Below are 16,681 nucleotides of genomic sequence, written 5' to 3'. Positions count from 1 at the left end.
TCTTGATGATTGCTTTTAGATTTCCTCTGAAGTTCTGCTTTACCTTAATTCTTAGGAAGTGTTTGCAAGAAGTGATGATTATTCTACTTCCATATTTCTTGCTAAAGTAGAAGGTCTGTTTTCACCCAAATTTTGGATTATATATTCAGCAAAATACACGTTTTCCTCCAATGCACGAGCTGTTGGTGATCATGTAGGTGGCAAACATCAGCATTCTCTATCTTTGAAGAGATATGAGATTTCCCATTATTGGAAAGCCCTGTTGCCCTGAATGACAAATTACACAATGAGACAGAAGGAGGATGCAAATCTTAGTTTTAAAAGCATCTAATGTTTGCTCAAATTATATTCAGATGTATTTAGCCACCATTCTGGCATGCTGATGGAGCAGAATTATCAATAAATCTATAAATAGGATGCAAAATGCATGTGAGCTGTCTATGCATGAAGAAGGAGCAGAGCAGCAATAAATCAGAGCATAATATATAGTTGAAAATGTAGCAAAAGGAGTGCCTCGACAAATCAACACAACATATTTTGTCACTGAGAGGGAGAGATTCATTATACATCAGCCTTGAGAATGTCAGATTTCTGAAGCATGGGGTCATCCAGGACACATGATGTCATCGAGAAAGCATGGAAACATGCATAGAAAAGCAAAAATAATCTGTAGAATAATAATACCGTGTTAAATTTTCAGCTAAAACTGATTTTTTTTTTCCAGTACTTCAATGCTCAGAAGAGTTCAGGAATGCAACATGAAAGAAAAAAATAACAAAGCCTGACTTCATATGGATTTGGTACCCACGGGAGATTCAAAACTGATCCTCTTTCTGAGTCTGAGTCATATATGCAGGGTTTCCTTTGCCTGGATTTTCTGTGATGTATATTAATGCCTAAGTTTTGTTTAGCTGAGAAACTCTTTCCCCTACAATGGGAACTCTGGGGAAAGTCTGTATTGTGGAGAACTGAACTCTCTTTGGGAACTGCCAAACACGACTGAAACTCACCATGAGATTTCAAAGTTGGCTAGAGGAGAGGACACAGCCACGGGGCCAAATGCATACGCTCAGTGGATTACATAAGCATGGAGGGAAGAATAAGAGACTCAAAATAAGATCAAGCTTCCAATTAGTTTTCCTGCTGACAGCAGCAAAGGGACACAGGACATCTAACTCCTTCTGACCGCAGAAATGACAGACAAGTTGCCTCTTCTCTCGTGTAATCAGTGATAGAACTAGAGGGAATGGTTTTAAGCTGCATCAGGGGAGATTCAAGCTGAACATCAGGAAGTATTACTTCTCAGAAAGGGTAGTCAGGCATTGGAATGCACTGCCCAGGGAGGTGGTGGAGTCACCGACCATGGGAGTGTTCAAGAAATGCTTGGATGTGGTGCTGAGGAATATGATTTAGCCTGGGAGTATTGGTAATGGTTGGACTAGATGCTCTTCTAGGTCTTTCCCAACCTTGATAATTCTGTGATTCTGTAAGAAAGAAGGGAAGAGACACCTTAGCAGCATTTGTGGTGGTAAGACAAGGAGAGCGAACTGCTGCTCGCACTCCGGCCCAGCAGGGGGCGCTGCAGCCCCAATCGGCGCCCGGGATGCGGAAGTGAAGCCCCGCTGTTCCCCAAGATGGCGGCTCCCAGGCGCGGCGTGGCTCAGGGCAGGATGAAGCGGGCGGCCGGCCGCGCTCGCCGCGGCGACGGGAAGCTGGACAGGCTGCGGCTGGCGGTGCAGGAGTTCGTGCAGGCGGCCGGAGAACAGCCGCCTCCTGAACACCCTATGAAAGGCTCGGAGAGACCGAGCCGAAAGAGCCGGCGGGATGCGAAGAAGGAGAAGCGTAGGTTGAAGCGGAGCCGCCGCCGCCTTCTCCAACGTGGAGTGACGGGGGACATCGCCTCCATGGCCCGGCCGGCTCCTGCTGCACAACCCGCGGCTGCCGAGAAAAAGCAGCCGGAGCCAAAGCGGCAGGAGAAGGTTCCACCCCACAAAGCGCCCAGAGCAGCGCTAGAGGAACCGCGGCCTTCTGCCATCGCTTCGTCGAGGAAGCGGGCACTGCTGGAGGCCAACGAGGAGGAGGACAAGGAGATCCGGCGGCTGGAGCGGCAGCTGAGGCTCGGCAAGCGCCGTAGGAAGAAAGGGGAGGCAGCGGCTGAGGAGCTGCCGCAGAGCTTCATGAGGGACGGGCTGGGATACGTGCTTGGTGCGCTGGGATCCGGCGCCAGCCTCGCAGGGCTCTGCCACAGCAGCGACGATGAGGAACCGGAGCCGAGGAGGCGAGAGGAGGGTCCTAAAAAGGCTGAGAAAATCCCTAAAAAGGCTGAGGAGGACCCGGCAGAGAAAGACCCGGCTGAGGCCTCTGACAGCTTCGAGGAGTCAGATGGGGAAGGGCAGTGGGACAGCGAGAGTTCATCCCCTGAGGATGGTGGGATGCCTGAGAGAAGTGAGGCCTCGGACCAGGAGGAGGAAGAGCAAGAGGTAGGGAGCTAGATTGAGAGATGCAAACTTGCTTCTCAGAGTATGTGCAAAGCAGACCTGACGTCACCTCTGCAAAGTGCTGGTGTTTGCTGTCTGACCAGCGTGGAGAGGTGGTGGTGAAAACCATACTGGGTCCAGCAACAGTATTGACTTCCAAGCTACCAAGTTCTAAAGGCACACGCTGGCACTTTGCACCCCAACACATAAAGCCTTGTTTGTGTACACACAGTCAACAAATAAAAGGAACAAAAGTGCCACCGTCCCAGAGCCACATTAAGCACTTGCCTAAGATTGTAAAGGGCCTGCAAGACAATGAATACACATGGGAAAATGGAGTTCCCCTTCTTCCTGTGGATCCCAGATATTCTGCTTGTGTTTGGCTTTGTAGGGCAAGTGGAGGAGAGGAAGCCAAACGTTATTTAACCACATGGCACTGATAGCACTGCTGCAGCTGAGGCTTTCACCTGTGTGAAACCTTTCAGTTTGTCTGGTTAAACCAGAGACCTAAGATGTCAGTTTTATTAGAAGTAATTTACTTAAAACTTCACATGAGGGGGAGAGGTAGGTTCTTTTGCTTCCCTCAAGCTGATCATAAGCAGTAACTTGCTACTCCCTGAATGAGGTTGTTGCATTGGCATTAGTTACAATACACTTAGCAAAAAGTCTGATATATTAATCTCAAATAGAAATGTATACTTCAGTTCACATGTTTTAAATGCTAATCTCATCTGCTGATTGTTTTCTTGCTAAGGATCATAATGACGGTGCTACAAAGTACATTCCCCCTCAAGTGAGAAAAGCTCAGGAGGCAGTCGATGACAAGAAGAGAGAAGAATTGGGAAGGCTGAAGAAAATGGTGAATGGTCTCATTAATAGGTAATGTAATAAGGACGAGTCGTTAATCTTTCTGATTCTATGTGACAGTGCTCATCACTCAAAGAAAAGTGGCGTGGATGTGAACTTTTGTCTTTGCAAAGCGTTTTTAAGTTGGCAGCCGTGTCTGCTATCCTTATTAATAATTGTCTTTGTTGATAGGAATTCTTCACAGTTGGTAGTTATAGAAGTTGAAAAACCTAGCAAATAAATTTAAGCTTGGGCTGAATTCCCTACAGCAGCTATAATTCTCCAAGTGTCAATTTCAATACACCTATTAAACAAAGCCCTGCACTGGGAGATCCTTACTATTCCCCCACCAGTGCACTGTGTGGGGGTTTTAGTTCAGTGAACACAGCAAAATACAAGAGGTCCATTAGATTCACTTTCTCGCTCATTTTAGAGGAACTAGCTGGGCTTAAGAACACGTTGCGAGTTGGATACCTTGAAAATGGTGCAATAGTGCAAAGAGGCAAAACAGCAAACATTGAATTTTGTTTCTCAACAGGTTAAGTGAGCCAAATATGTCCTCCATTAGTGGACAGCTGGAAGAGCTCTACATGGCCAACAGTAGAAAGGACATGAATGAAACTCTAACAGGTATCCTTATGAATGCTTGCGTTACTGCAGTTGCCATGCCTGCAAGACTGATGATGGAACATGTCCTCTTGGTCAGCATTCTTCACCATACAGTAGGAACTGAGGTAATTCCTCAGGGGGCTGGGGCTAATACTGTTGAATGATCCAAGTTGGGAGCATGCTGGTACTTTGGAATGCCTTTTAGTTTCTGATTGCGTGTCACTAAATAGCATCTGGCATTGAACAGATGTTCTCTTGAGCATATGAGAATACCTGTGCACTGTGTATAAAGGTAAGAAAGACTCTATAGTTACAGAAGTCCTTCCACATCAGTGGAAAAAGTCCCTTTTGTTCTCTTAAAGCCCAGTAGTGCAAATCATAGCGAGGTATAAGTGACTTCAAAACATCAAAAACTTAAGGAATTATAGCAGCTTTCCCAGAAGTTGAGACTTTTCTGTATTTTTAAAGATAATGGATGATTGAGACATAATACATCTTGTTTAGCGTCAGGAAGCTGAAATTATAAAGGACATATTTGAGCTAATTTCAGTGATATTTTCTTTAGAGAATTGAGGTGTTTCAGCATCCAATCTTATTACATTCTCATCCTACATCTCTGGGCACAAACTGCATTGATGTAAGTTCTTCATTATGTATTTGTTGACCAGATAATAACTGGTCTCTGAAGCCATATTAAATATCAGATTAATGCAGTTGCACCAACTTCCCTATGCAGCCTTGCTGTTAAACTTATTGTTTCTCTGCTTTCTGGAAGGCTGTTGTTAATACAAGTAACACATGATACTATAATGCCACTTTAAGAAGAGAAAGGTATTCTGCTCAGAAGATGAAACTTACTGTATAATAGGCAGACTGCTTTACATACAAATGATCCTCTTACTCAGTACCTTTGATTATAAGTGTTCTGTTTGCAAAGAAGCAAAATCGTTTCAGACAAGTTCTCAGCAATAACTAGACAGAGTATTCACAGGTAGACCAATAGCCATACACAGAAAGAACAGAACTCACCCAGCTGGTGAAGGGGCTTTCTAGCTACATAGCACACCTGAGGAAGCAGCCCAGATCTAAGAGATGCTCTCCTTTCAGTGGCTGGTCCTTGTATGAACCCAGGGGGACTCCACCCTAGGTCCCTTCTAGCCCAATGTGGAGTGCAGGTACAAACAATTTACCGGTGCTCCCTGAGTCAGCCACACCCCTTCACCAGGTGCTCAGTCACCAGTTCAAGCTGTGTCCTGGTAATTCCCCTACAGTAAGTTTGTAGTGTTTAACTATATTATGAAGTACTGTAGGGTTGTTTTGGTTTTTTCTTCCATAAAAGGAATCTAGTGTATGCGTTACACACAAGTGTAACACAACTGCATTTTGGATTAGCTTGGTCAGTGCGCAAGTTAAGATTCTATAAGCTGTGTTTACACATTTGTGCAGTGGGATTGCTGGATAGTTTAATCTTCAGTTACTGGAGGTTTAGCATGCAAGTCAGTGCTACTGCCAGGATGTACAGATGAAGCAATAAAAAGCAAACAACCAGCTAATATTACCGCAATAGTAATGATGAGGAGAGTGGGCTGAGGGTAGTCATGTTTGAACCCTAGCAGTGATGTGTTCATTACCTAACTATGCTTCAATAAGCTTTTTAATTCCATTCCTTAGCATTCTTTTTTTTCCTCATGAATACAGATTCTGGGATTTTTTTTCAGCTGGGTCTCTTGCACAGACTTTAAAAGGCATCTGTGAGGCATATATGAGGTTAAGCAACACACACTTTAAGAAAATGTAACCCTATTATATATATATAGTGCACCCATATTTGTAGATAGGAGCAACAATATTTCTTTAAAATTAATAATATCAGTGCCCCTGAAATGAATGTGTTGCAGATGTCTGTACGATCTATCAGTGTTTAAATGCTGACTATTTCTTTCCTTAATGGAACTATTGCCAGGTCGGTGCTCACTTTTTGGAAGCTGTGGTGAAGAAGTTTGATGAACTCAGTCGCAGTGATGCTGAAGGGAAAGAATGTGAAAATCTGCTTGCCTTGATTGCTCACCTTTATAACTTCCACGTAGTTCATTGCCTGCTGATCTTTGATATTCTGAAGAAACTTGTTAGCAGTTTCACCGAAAAAGATATTGAACTCATTTTGTTTCTTCTGAAAAACGTGGGCTTTTCCTTGAGAAAAGATGATGCGTTGGCTTTGAAGGACCTGATCAGTGAAGCCCAGAGCAAAGCAAACTCAGCAGAGAAGGAACTTAAGGATCAGACTAGGGTATGTGTATATGAAGGATTTTTTTTTCTGAATCAGCCTTGATAAGTATTTGGGTACAAGTGCTAATTTAACAGATCACCTTCTGCTGTATTCCAGGTTCCCAGTTAGAGCTCAATCATTGCATTTAGTTATTTACTTTCTCCTTATCTATCTTGCAACTGGTGAAACTAGAACTGTTGCGTGTGTTATGCAGTGGGTAATTCCTCTGTTTCATGTTACCCTTTACACTTCAAAAAGTTTGGTGTTTAGCAGCTAAGACTTTGAATTCAAGCTTGAACCCAAACGAATACAATAGGAGTTAAAGTAAACATCCTCCTCTGTGTTTGTATCCATGTCATCCGAATTTCAAAGTACGCTGCCAGATCAGTTCCTTATTCCCACAGAACACTATTTTCAAAACACATATTCTACTTTATTATCTTGCAGCACAGAATTCCTATAAATATTTCTCTTCCCTGTAGGTTCGTTTTATGCTAGAGACCATGTTGGCACTGAGGAATAACGACATGCGTAAGATTCCTGGTTATGACCCTCAACCAGTTGAAAAACTCCGCAAATTGCAAAGAACATTGGTGAGAACTTTGTTGACAGATATAGTATAGCTGCTCTTGCACTACAGATAATCAATTCTGGCTTATGTCATTCGATGATGATAATAAAGTGTGTAATGTGTAGTAGAGAAGATAGTTGTGTTTATGGAATACATATATGTATGTTGTGTGTGTATATAAAGGAGTATTTGGGAGTCCTTTTAACAGTCTTAATCTCTTGTGGTCAAAAATGACTTTAGAACTTGAACAATCTCCTGCCAATCAGAACAATCTGCTAAATTACGTAATACTTAATCAAAGATGTTGAGGCAAAGTCCATGTCTCTGACCATGACAGAGATTGTGGAACGTTTAACAGTTGTGTCGAACAAATGAGTCATCATGACAGGTTCTTTTCTTCCAAAGACTTTTTTATGCATGGATGCAGATACTGCTCCTAAATTGACCATAATTCTGGAAGTTCTGAAAACTTTCATGTGTTGCTTTATTCTTTCCATATTTTCGTATTTGGGAGCCTTGTGGATGGTGTCTAAAACAATTCAGTTTTGATTTCAGTTCGGATTTGATCAACTTCATCTATTTGAGAAACTACAGCTAAAGAAAAATTAGTGAATTTTCTTCAGATTGTTGCTTGGAAGAACAGATGGTGAAATTAAATGAAAGATCTTTTGGAGATTAGCTTTTCCTTGTTTATTTGTAGCGTTTAGTTAAAAGTAATATTAAGTAGATAAAGTGTCTTAATCTTCAAAAACATTGTTTTTGTTCTTCAAGGTTCACAGCAGTAGTTCTGGAAAAGAAACACAGCTCCGTGTCTCCCTGGAGTCCCTCCTCAATGCAGATCGAGTCGGTCGCTGGTGGATCATAGGCTCATCCTGGAGTGGAGCACCAATGATCAATAACACAGACAGCAAGACTCAGCAAAAACTGCATATTGGGAAGGTAAATCCCAGCAGGAGTGGTTATAAATCCCATTGTTGTCTGTGTTCTTCTGAATGTTCTTGATAGAGGTGAATAACTCATTTTGGAGCCCACAAAAACTACTTTGTAGTTTTAGTTTTTGTAGGCTCCTGTAAGATAAAACTTTTGAATTTTAAGTTCTGCTCTTAACTGTTGGACTCACGACCTTCATAAGAGCTATTATTCTCATAATACTTTGTTATAGTTTGTTTCCTCTTTATCCTGTGCAATTTTAACTGTGGTGCTGCAAAAGTAACTTGTTACGTGAAACAGAAGGAGATGCTTAAAGTAGAGCTGATGATTTGAATTCTTACGTGTAATGTTGTCTGTCTATGGGTGGTGTATATCTAAGCTGATTCTGAAAGTAATTTGTTGAGATGGTAATGGCATGGTCCCATATGTTAGTAAAGCACTTCTTAAAAATAATTGGCACAATTAAACTAGATTTCCATAGTTGAAAAAGCTCCTGATGACGCCTATACCTTTATTGGACAAAAGTTCAGGACCTTTGGATTCATGCTTTACCATTTACTGGAGATTTTCATTAATGCTCCTATTGGAGGCTGTGCAGAAATAGCTTTATTGAAAGCTTTTTTTCTTTTTTTCAGGTGAGTTCAAAGATAATGGAGCTTGCTCGTAAGCAGAGGATGAACACTGATATCAGGAGAAGTATTTTCTGTGTGCTGATGACAAGTGAAGACTTCATGGATGCCTTTGAAAAGCTACTTAAGTAAGTACTGACTAGGTCAGAAGAAAGCCCAGTACTAAAACTAGCATTAGCTGGGTAGGAAAACTTAACATTGCTGTTCTAGACTTAGCAGCATTTAATCAATAATATGATCACAGAAGTGTGTAATTGTGCGGATCCTCATGAGGATGGATAAAAGGATGAGAGGGGAATCAAAATTCTGTAAGGACTACAAGGGGTCAGGCAGAACTGACTGGCAATCAGGGGAAGTAAGTAGCTCTTTTTATTGGCATTCATGTCCAGAACTGTGATTTATGTCTTCTTTTGATTTAAGGAGGCTCTATGTTTTTTCTGTTGCAAAAATATGGATGCCAGTCTAGCAGATCCCAGTCTGTTGCAGACTTGCTCTTGCCACCTTATGCATCTCTGCATACTTGTAGTAGTGTTCTAGCACCTGAGCTTCCCTCCTGCAGAAGGTATCTATCCTGGAGAATTTATCAGCTTTGGATTTGCTCCAGGGTCACGTATCACGTTAAGACCAGTTTCCACAACACTTAGCAAACAGCATTTTAGAAGGCTGTGATCAGGGGAGGGTTCAGACTAAGTTATTCTTTGTGTCTTGTCAGAATATTGATTGCAAGCCTTTAGTAAGGGGGAGATCAGGTCTGAGCTTTCCTGTCGCAGACTTGTAATTCAAAGGAATTGTTCTACCAGGATGGCATGCAATTATTTAATTTGCTAACCAAACCAAAACAGGCTCTGTAATAAAGTCAACTAATATTTGATTAAATGCCACTTCTGCAAAACACAGCTTGGATTTAAGACTGCAGTGGAATCATTCCAATATCTTAATATGGCCTTGTTCAATTAAAAGAAATTAGCTGCTGCTGCTGCAGTTCTTGCCAAGGCCTGGTAGCTCAATTTGCAAATTGATCCTTGCTTCTCATCTGTGCTATTTAAACTAGTATACAAATCTGTATACACACAGGCTTGTCAGAAGAACTACGTCTGCAGATTGCCTGATGTGCATCTATACTGATTTCTATGCAGCAAATGCAGATAGAGGAGGACTCTAAAATCTGCCCGCATCTGGCAGAGCATAATGGAGAGTACAGAGAATTGTCACTGAAGGAATTAACTTCGTTATGAACATGTTTTCCAGGGAGTTTGGAAATTTATATGTTTCATGTCAGTCTCTTGAGGAAGACCATGAAGAACACATAGAGATGTATTTTAATTGCACTTGTTGATTCGTTTGCTGCTAGGTCTCTGGCAGAATTGAGGTGTGGTGAAATGCTGATTTAAACTGTTTTAAATCCAGGCTGCTCTAACTTGCTTCTTTCTCCTCCTCTCAACTAAAGCAAGCCATTATATTGTAGCCAGAACTGCTCCCTGAAGTGGCTCAGCATGTGAGTGTTGAGAACATGACTGGAGCCAGGGTGAGACTTGATCCATTTCATTATCTGAAAGGCTGCACATCCTTACCAAACCACACACTCACACTGGAGGGGAGATGAGTGCTTCTAAATTAGATGAACAGGCAACTTCTTAAGTTATTTCATAGACTTGAAGAACTGGGAAAGCTCTGCATTTCACAGAAAAACTGGGACAGTTGTAGAGGTCTTAGATATCCTGTTGTGCTGTGTTGTGCAATTCAGAGTAATGAGTATATGATTGTATCTGCTGTAATCGCCTGTATCAACTTTTAAAAGGTGATACTGAAAGTTGCTGTTTTTGATCTGGAGCCAATGATAGTTGTGAGATTCAGCTGATGATACCTAGTCTGCTTGGAGGAGGCAGGCTTATGTCGGTGATAAAATATCTACTGTAGAGGTAGTTATTTCATGTATAGAGGGAAATGTTTAAAGTGATCAAGACTAGCAAGTCCAAGAAGTGTTGTACCTCTTGAGCAATTTAATAGGTGGGGTGATTGCAGCTTCTTTATTGAAAATAACCAGCCTTCTGAAATCTGTACAGCTGTATAGTGAAGTTATTTAGGAATACGAGGTCTGAAAAGAAGTAGTACTGCTGGGCTCTGCACAAGTGAAGATAAGAACAAAACCAAACTCTGCTTTACTTGGTTACAAATGTTTGGCAACATGAGTACTTCCAAAATACCTAAGTTGTGTTAGAAGTGGTAATGAATAAGGAAAAGGAGACTATACCAAATTAGTGACTGCAGTGTAACTTCATCTCTTAGATATGTTCCAGATAGCTGAGAACTTGTGTATTTCGTTCTGAAAAGACTTCTGTAACCAACTCAGACACACTTTGGCTGATAGGAGAGCAAGTGAATGATATCCCAGATGTAGCAGTTACGGTGCTGTTTTGTTTAGGGAAAAAAGGCTTAAGTTTTCACTGCTTATTAGAAACAAACCTAGAAATCATCTCAATTTTTTCAGTTGTAAAACCTTAAATTCTGTTCTTTGACTGAATGACAGTATTTTTTCTGGTACATATCTATGATCAAATATAATGGCAGGTGTCTGGAGGAGCATACAGCCAATGGCTGTTAGCTCAAACTGTGACAGCCTGTACCCTACAGACTGTAGAGCGAGTTCCAGTGGGGTCGAACTTTGCTACAAAATACATTTGAGTTATATTGATGCCATAAGAAACTTAAGCTTGAAGCAATGAAAATAATTTTGTTTGACATTTTTCAGATTATAATATTAAACATTCTTCATTTTAATTGGTTTTAATGCTGCCAAGTGTTTGACAGCCCTGGAAGCTAAATCATATTATTCACAAGAACAGGTGCATAGTGAGTTAGTTGCTGTTCCTTGCCAAAGTGCCTCAGCCCTCTCTCAGAGTGGTCAAATGTTCAAGTGGGAAGGCTATTTGTCCTTGGCCTTGATGTGAAGAGACAGACTGTAACTTCCTAATGATATTGTTTTCTTGCTTTTGTTTTGATACTATAGATTGATACTACAGTACCAGTACTTTATCTTCTGTATTGGTACATTGGGTTGCAGTGCTTGCTGCAGTATTTCTGCTCACAAAGGTGCAAACAATGACAGACTCCATGATGACCGGTCATCTCCTCTGTTTTCCTTTGTGGAAAGCTTCAAACACGGAGTGGGCTACTTTTCCCTATCCAGGAAGTAATTACATTTGGATCACTCCACCTCTGTCCATTTTGGTGTTGCTTTTGCAGCCACTTCTTTAACACCACTAATGCTTCAACACTTTGATGTTGCCATACCAAAGTACTGACTTAGCTTATAGTTTAAAGGGTTTGATTCTGTTCAGTGCTTTCAGGACTTTGTAAGAACTTCTCAACATGAGGTTTGTCTGTGGGTTTTTTTTGTGAGTTGTTTTGTTTTGAAGGTACTAAAAATGTTGACTGTTTTTTTTCCCCCTTACTAAACTATTTTCATTCTCTTGCCTAAATTTTAGGCTTGGGTTGAAAGATCAGCAGGAGAGAGAAATTGTTCACGTTGTCCTTTATTGCTGCTTACAGGAGAAGACATATAACCCCTTCTATGCATTTTTGGCTAGCAAACTTTGTGGATATGAAAGACGATTTCAGGTAAAGAAGTTTCTACTTTCGGTGCCATTGTTGTAGTGAGACAGTTACTAAATGTCTGACAGTAGATGCCTGTTGAGATCTCATTATCCCAAGGAAAGATTCTCCTTGTATATGGGGATGTATTCAGCAAGATATACTCCGAGTCACACCTGAGTAGGAAACAAAATGTCTTCTTCTTCAGGTTTGCATTCTTCTGTTTTGCATATATGGAAAGGAATTGAACTGTCTGATCAAATATTTCCTGGTTAACAGAAGACTCATAAAGAATAGAAGGTCCAAAGATTTTGCTGTTTCTCACTTAAACAGTCATTTGGTTTTGTTTCATTTTTTTTTCTGCGATATTTAGGTGACGTTTCAGTTTAGTATTTGGGATAAAATCAAAGACTTGGGAAACCTGTCAGCCAGTGCCATCTCCAACTTGGTATCGCTGTTGGTTCACTTAGTAAGGACAAAGTCATTGCCACTTTCGGTTCTCAAGGTTGGTGTATTTTACTTAAAAATAGATGTATGCTCTCCTTGCATTTACAAGTTCTGTGTAAAATGTATATTCTGTTACCCAAATGGTGCTTTAGCTGCTTGTTGCCATAAAGACGAAAGTTGCTCTAAAATAAGCAGATTAATTTCACTGACTACACTAACACTGTCCTTTGGGGATAAAGGAGCCTGAGGTGGCCTAGGCATACAAAAATCCTGAAGAACACAATGCAGAAACATCTTTGCATCTGGTAATCAATTAATTGGACCTAGTAGGCTTGGGTAACTGCCTTGCCATCATGGCTTCTGCATCAAGCCTGGGCTTCTCGTGTGCTGTGCTGCCCTTCAGTCCCTAATTCATGGGGGATGTATCTGTTGTACTGACATAACCCAGGGAACCAGTGGTGCTGCTCTGCCAGACTGAGAAGCTGCCTTGGAACAGGTGATTTGGGTCTCAAAGCTGTTGCCAAAGACAGTGTAGTGTACCACTACATGTACAGGGTAAACAAAGCCTTACAATCCCTGTAGAATTCCGTATGTAGAACATTTATAAGATTTGGAACTGAGGCCATTTCATTAGCAGGCTTTGGATTTTGTGCCATGCATTGTAGTTGCTGTTGGTTTTTATTAGACCAGGAAGAAATGTACAGAGTGCTTGGATTTCAGAATGAGAAGACTGTAGAATTTATTTAGAAGAGTGATTGCAATGCGATAAGCAGGCAATATTCTAGATTGTTCTAGGTGCTTCTGAAGCATTTATCTAATTGAAAATGTATATACTTATACTCTGTTACTGCTGGATGGGTTATTCCTTAGAAACGTGACTGTTTCCTTTTTGATTGGCTTTATGGAGGCAGTGTGCTCAGATCATTCTTCTGTGCCAAACCTCAAACTCAGTATATATGGGAGGCCAGTAGGTTTGCTAAGAGCTCTGTTCACTGTGAAGAGGATTCAGTTCTTTGAAATACTTGAGCTGAATGAATTTTCTCTATTCTAAACCAGGTAATTGAATTTGGTGATCTAGATAAACCCAAAGTCCGTTTCTTGCGACAAGTACTAAGCACGCTGTTAGTCAAAACAGATGGTGACGACATTAATGATATTTTCGGGAGGTAAGTCATCAGAGAATCTTTTCATTAGTGGTTATTTAGAAAGATAAGAGATTTGCCTATTTTGTTTGGAATTATACACTGCCTTTTTCAAAGGCCAGACGTCCACTCTTGATAAGTAAACTTGCCTGGGGGAAGCTGGAAGTGGGGGGGCAGCAGGTATCAGTTGTTTGTTAGTGTAGGTTGTGGTACACCTACAGCTGTGAAAGGTATCACACTGAATATCTGAAAGCCTTATTATGTATGTTTCATAGGATTTCCATGAGCAGAGCTCCGTAACCCTGCATACCTTATTGCTTTGCCATCTGTGTGCGCTGTTTCAGTCTTTGCTGGTAGATTTCTTTAGTAATCTTTCCTTAGTGTTTTCTTTCTTTCTTACACTAATGAGGGAAAGCTTTAAGGTTTTGTTTTGCTTATTGTTCTTAAAGAATATTGTGTGGAAGATCTTATTGTTATACATGGGACAGGGAACTTCTAATAAATCCTTCTCCATAGTGTTCAAAAGACATCAGCTCTTTTGAATGGGCTAAAACATTGCCCTGATGCTTCCATTTCACCCAGTGCACTACAATCTATAAACATATCTGTGTACACCCATGTAAAATGCAGTTCCAACGTTTTGGTTGTAGTGGAGACAGCCATAGTTTACACCTTCCCCCTGGAGGTAAGTTGTACTGCAGTCACAACATCATACAAAGTTAGGGGGAAGTTGTTTCAACTATTTTGCTGTAACATGAGGAATTTCGAACTCTGTGTTTGCTTTGGTTTTGGGGTGTTGTTTGTTTGTTATCTGTAATGTAACTGTAGAAGTCTAATACTATGTTTTAATCTATATCTCTACAGGATATCTGACAATCCCAAACTGGGAATGCTACGGGAAAGCTTGAAATTGTTCCTTACCCACTTCTTACTGAAAAATGCACAAGTCCAAAACAGTGATGAAGAAACTGGCTTGTTAAAAGAAAGAGCTGAACTTGCAAGCAAAGCTTTGCAAGCAAAAGAATCCAAATTCAAACTGTAGTTATGTTTATCAAGTATAACGTGCAGAAAAACTAGGTTTGCATGTAGCTGCAAAGCTTGTTTAGTCTTTCAGACCCTAATTATTGGGAATGAGGAGAGCCTTGTATCCATTTTTGTGATGGAAACTGTGCCCAGCACACTAATTACTGGATTAACTGAAGGCCACATAAGGTGTTTCTGAAGAAAGGGAAAATGTGGTGTTTTTTTTGTCATGTCCCTTTAAGTGTGGGTACTTCGTGTAGACAAGTATCTGGAGAAGAGGTTGGATTCTATTGTGCCGTATTCCTGGTCAGCAGTGGTGTTCAACAGTGCATATTTCAGACTTTCAGGATGCTGACCGCTGTATGTTAACAGCCTTAACCAAAGGCTTTTAATAACTAGCAGTGCATTTTCCTGGAGGAGTGAGCCACTAGATGGCACAAGTACTGATGAGTCACTTTGGGAAGAAAGTAACTTCCCTCTTAAAGTGTTGAATCGATCAACTAATTCTATGAATTGTTGTAGTAAAAAGACTTGAGGATCTGACTTAGCCCAGTTATGTTGGGTGCAGAGATTATAGCAGAGTTTTATACTCCTTTAACCTGTTTTTCTCAGCTTTAACGTTGGAGTTGCCAGTCTTATTCTTTGTGCTAATCAGATTTTCTAGCCGTGAACAATAGCAGTCTTTTAGTCAGAGAATATCTTCTTTTAGGGTTTGCTTCCACTTCCCATTCAAATGCCTTAAAAATTGTGTATGTTTCTTTGTGTAACACTCAGATTACTTTGTCATCCCACAACTACACATGAAACTGATTTTCTGAAGTGTTCTGCTGTTCATGTTGTCTTTATTCCAGCTGGATTCCCAGCAGGGGAGTGACCTGAAATGTGGGGGGCACTCCCAAGTTCACAGTAAGTACCTGCATCTACCTGTATGAGGGCTGCCAGTTAATTTCTATGGCAGGCTTGCCCTCGGCTGCTCAGCAGTCCCATCAGTTACGGTACTTCCTAATTGCATTTATTACCACTGATCTATTCTCTTTCTTTGGATCTGTTCCCATGGGGAAGATTTGCTCCCAGAAGGCATCCACAAGCAAGTCTTGAGTTCTTCAGCAAACGAGCCTTACAAGAATATTTGATTTGTTTTTAAATGGAAGGTGAATGTAGAATATTTTGTAACCACTTAGAATGCACATTTTTGCTCAGTTGGGTCTTAGGTGCAACAGAAGGAAAAGTATGAAATCTTTCTAAAACCCATACTAATTAGAAGCAGCATAGGCAGCATCGTGCTGTGTCTCAGTGGACTATGTGACACGGAAGGCAGGATGCTGAGGTGTGCCCACAAACAGCACCTTTACAAACAACTGTGGTAAACCTGGTCAAGTTTTGGAGGCTGGGCATGGGAGAAAATCTGTGCAAGCCTCTAGAAATTGTGCCTGCTTTGGAATGCATGAGATGCAGATAAGAAGTCACTCCTTCTGGGCTGCAGCAGCCACCCGGTTAATCACCTTTCTGCAGGGATTGAGGAGGATCCAGCATTTCAACTTCTTTGTGGTTTAATAACATACGAATGCATTGCTCTAACAGGGAGGTCACAACAGCTTTGCTCTTGAAGGCAAATCTTGAGCCATCTCTCTGGAATTCAGTGCAGCCTCACTCAGTGATCAGAACTGAGCACCACTGCCCATGGAAATACTGCCTGGTGTTTTATGGGTCTGAGCCCATTCCCTTGCTGCAGCTGGCTGAGGTGGTGCGGTGCAGGTGTTGCTGTGCAATTAGAGGAGATGGATTTAACCTCACAGTCTAAAATTACAATGTCTGGGTTTTTTTTAGTGCATACTTGCCTTATTATTTATGCCAAACATCCATTGTGTTTTGTTCTAACTCACGGCTGATTCTTGCAGCTATTGCTTTCTTTCAGAAGGAAGCAGGCTTTACCTGCCTGCAGCTTTTACGTTCATCACATTTATGCACAAACATAAATTTTGGGGGGGGAAACTGAATTTCCAAGGAAAGCAGCCAAAACTCGCTGCATCCTGAGGCTGTAAGGCACATGTGGAAAGGAAAGCTGAGATGACAATACACTTCTTTTAAACCCTGGAGGGGAAAAAAACATCCCCAACAAAGGCAGCCCTGCCAGTGTTCTTCCTCTATAA

The 16,681-nt window shown here is 41.2% G+C and overlaps 1 protein-coding gene across 2 annotated transcripts; it reads left to right on the top strand.

The window, feature by feature from the left end:
* Positions 1 to 1,624: 1,624 nt before the first annotated feature.
* Positions 1,625 to 15,350, top strand: NOM1 (nucleolar protein with MIF4G domain 1). 2 transcript variants are annotated; one of them, XR_014943671.1, is made up of 11 exons: positions 1,625 to 2,480; positions 3,232 to 3,356; positions 3,862 to 4,057; positions 5,896 to 6,219; positions 6,681 to 6,791; positions 7,541 to 7,708; positions 8,335 to 8,456; positions 11,878 to 11,946; positions 12,293 to 12,424; positions 13,423 to 13,532; positions 14,373 to 15,350. XR_014943671.1 is itself a non-coding variant. In XM_032442975.2 (11 exons), the coding sequence occupies exons 1-11, from the start codon at positions 1,635 to 1,637 to the stop codon at positions 14,548 to 14,550; spliced, it is 2,445 nt and encodes an 814-aa protein (XP_032298866.1). In that variant the 5' UTR covers positions 1,625 to 1,634; the 3' UTR covers positions 14,551 to 15,350. The 2 variants fall into 2 exon arrangements, 1 of the variants encoding a protein (XP_032298866.1); XM_032442975.2 differs by having other exon boundaries at positions 11,814 to 11,946.
* Positions 15,351 to 16,681: the final 1,331 nt, after the last annotated feature.

The sequence above is a fragment of the Coturnix japonica genome, chromosome 2, assembly GCF_054131305.1.
Source record: "Coturnix japonica strain WE chromosome 2, WE-NBRP24, whole genome shotgun sequence".
Classification (NCBI taxonomy): domain Eukaryota; kingdom Metazoa; phylum Chordata; class Aves; order Galliformes; family Phasianidae; genus Coturnix; species Coturnix japonica.
Note: the sequence above shows the minus strand (reverse complement) of the source record. Positions and strands in the feature narration are given on the sequence as shown.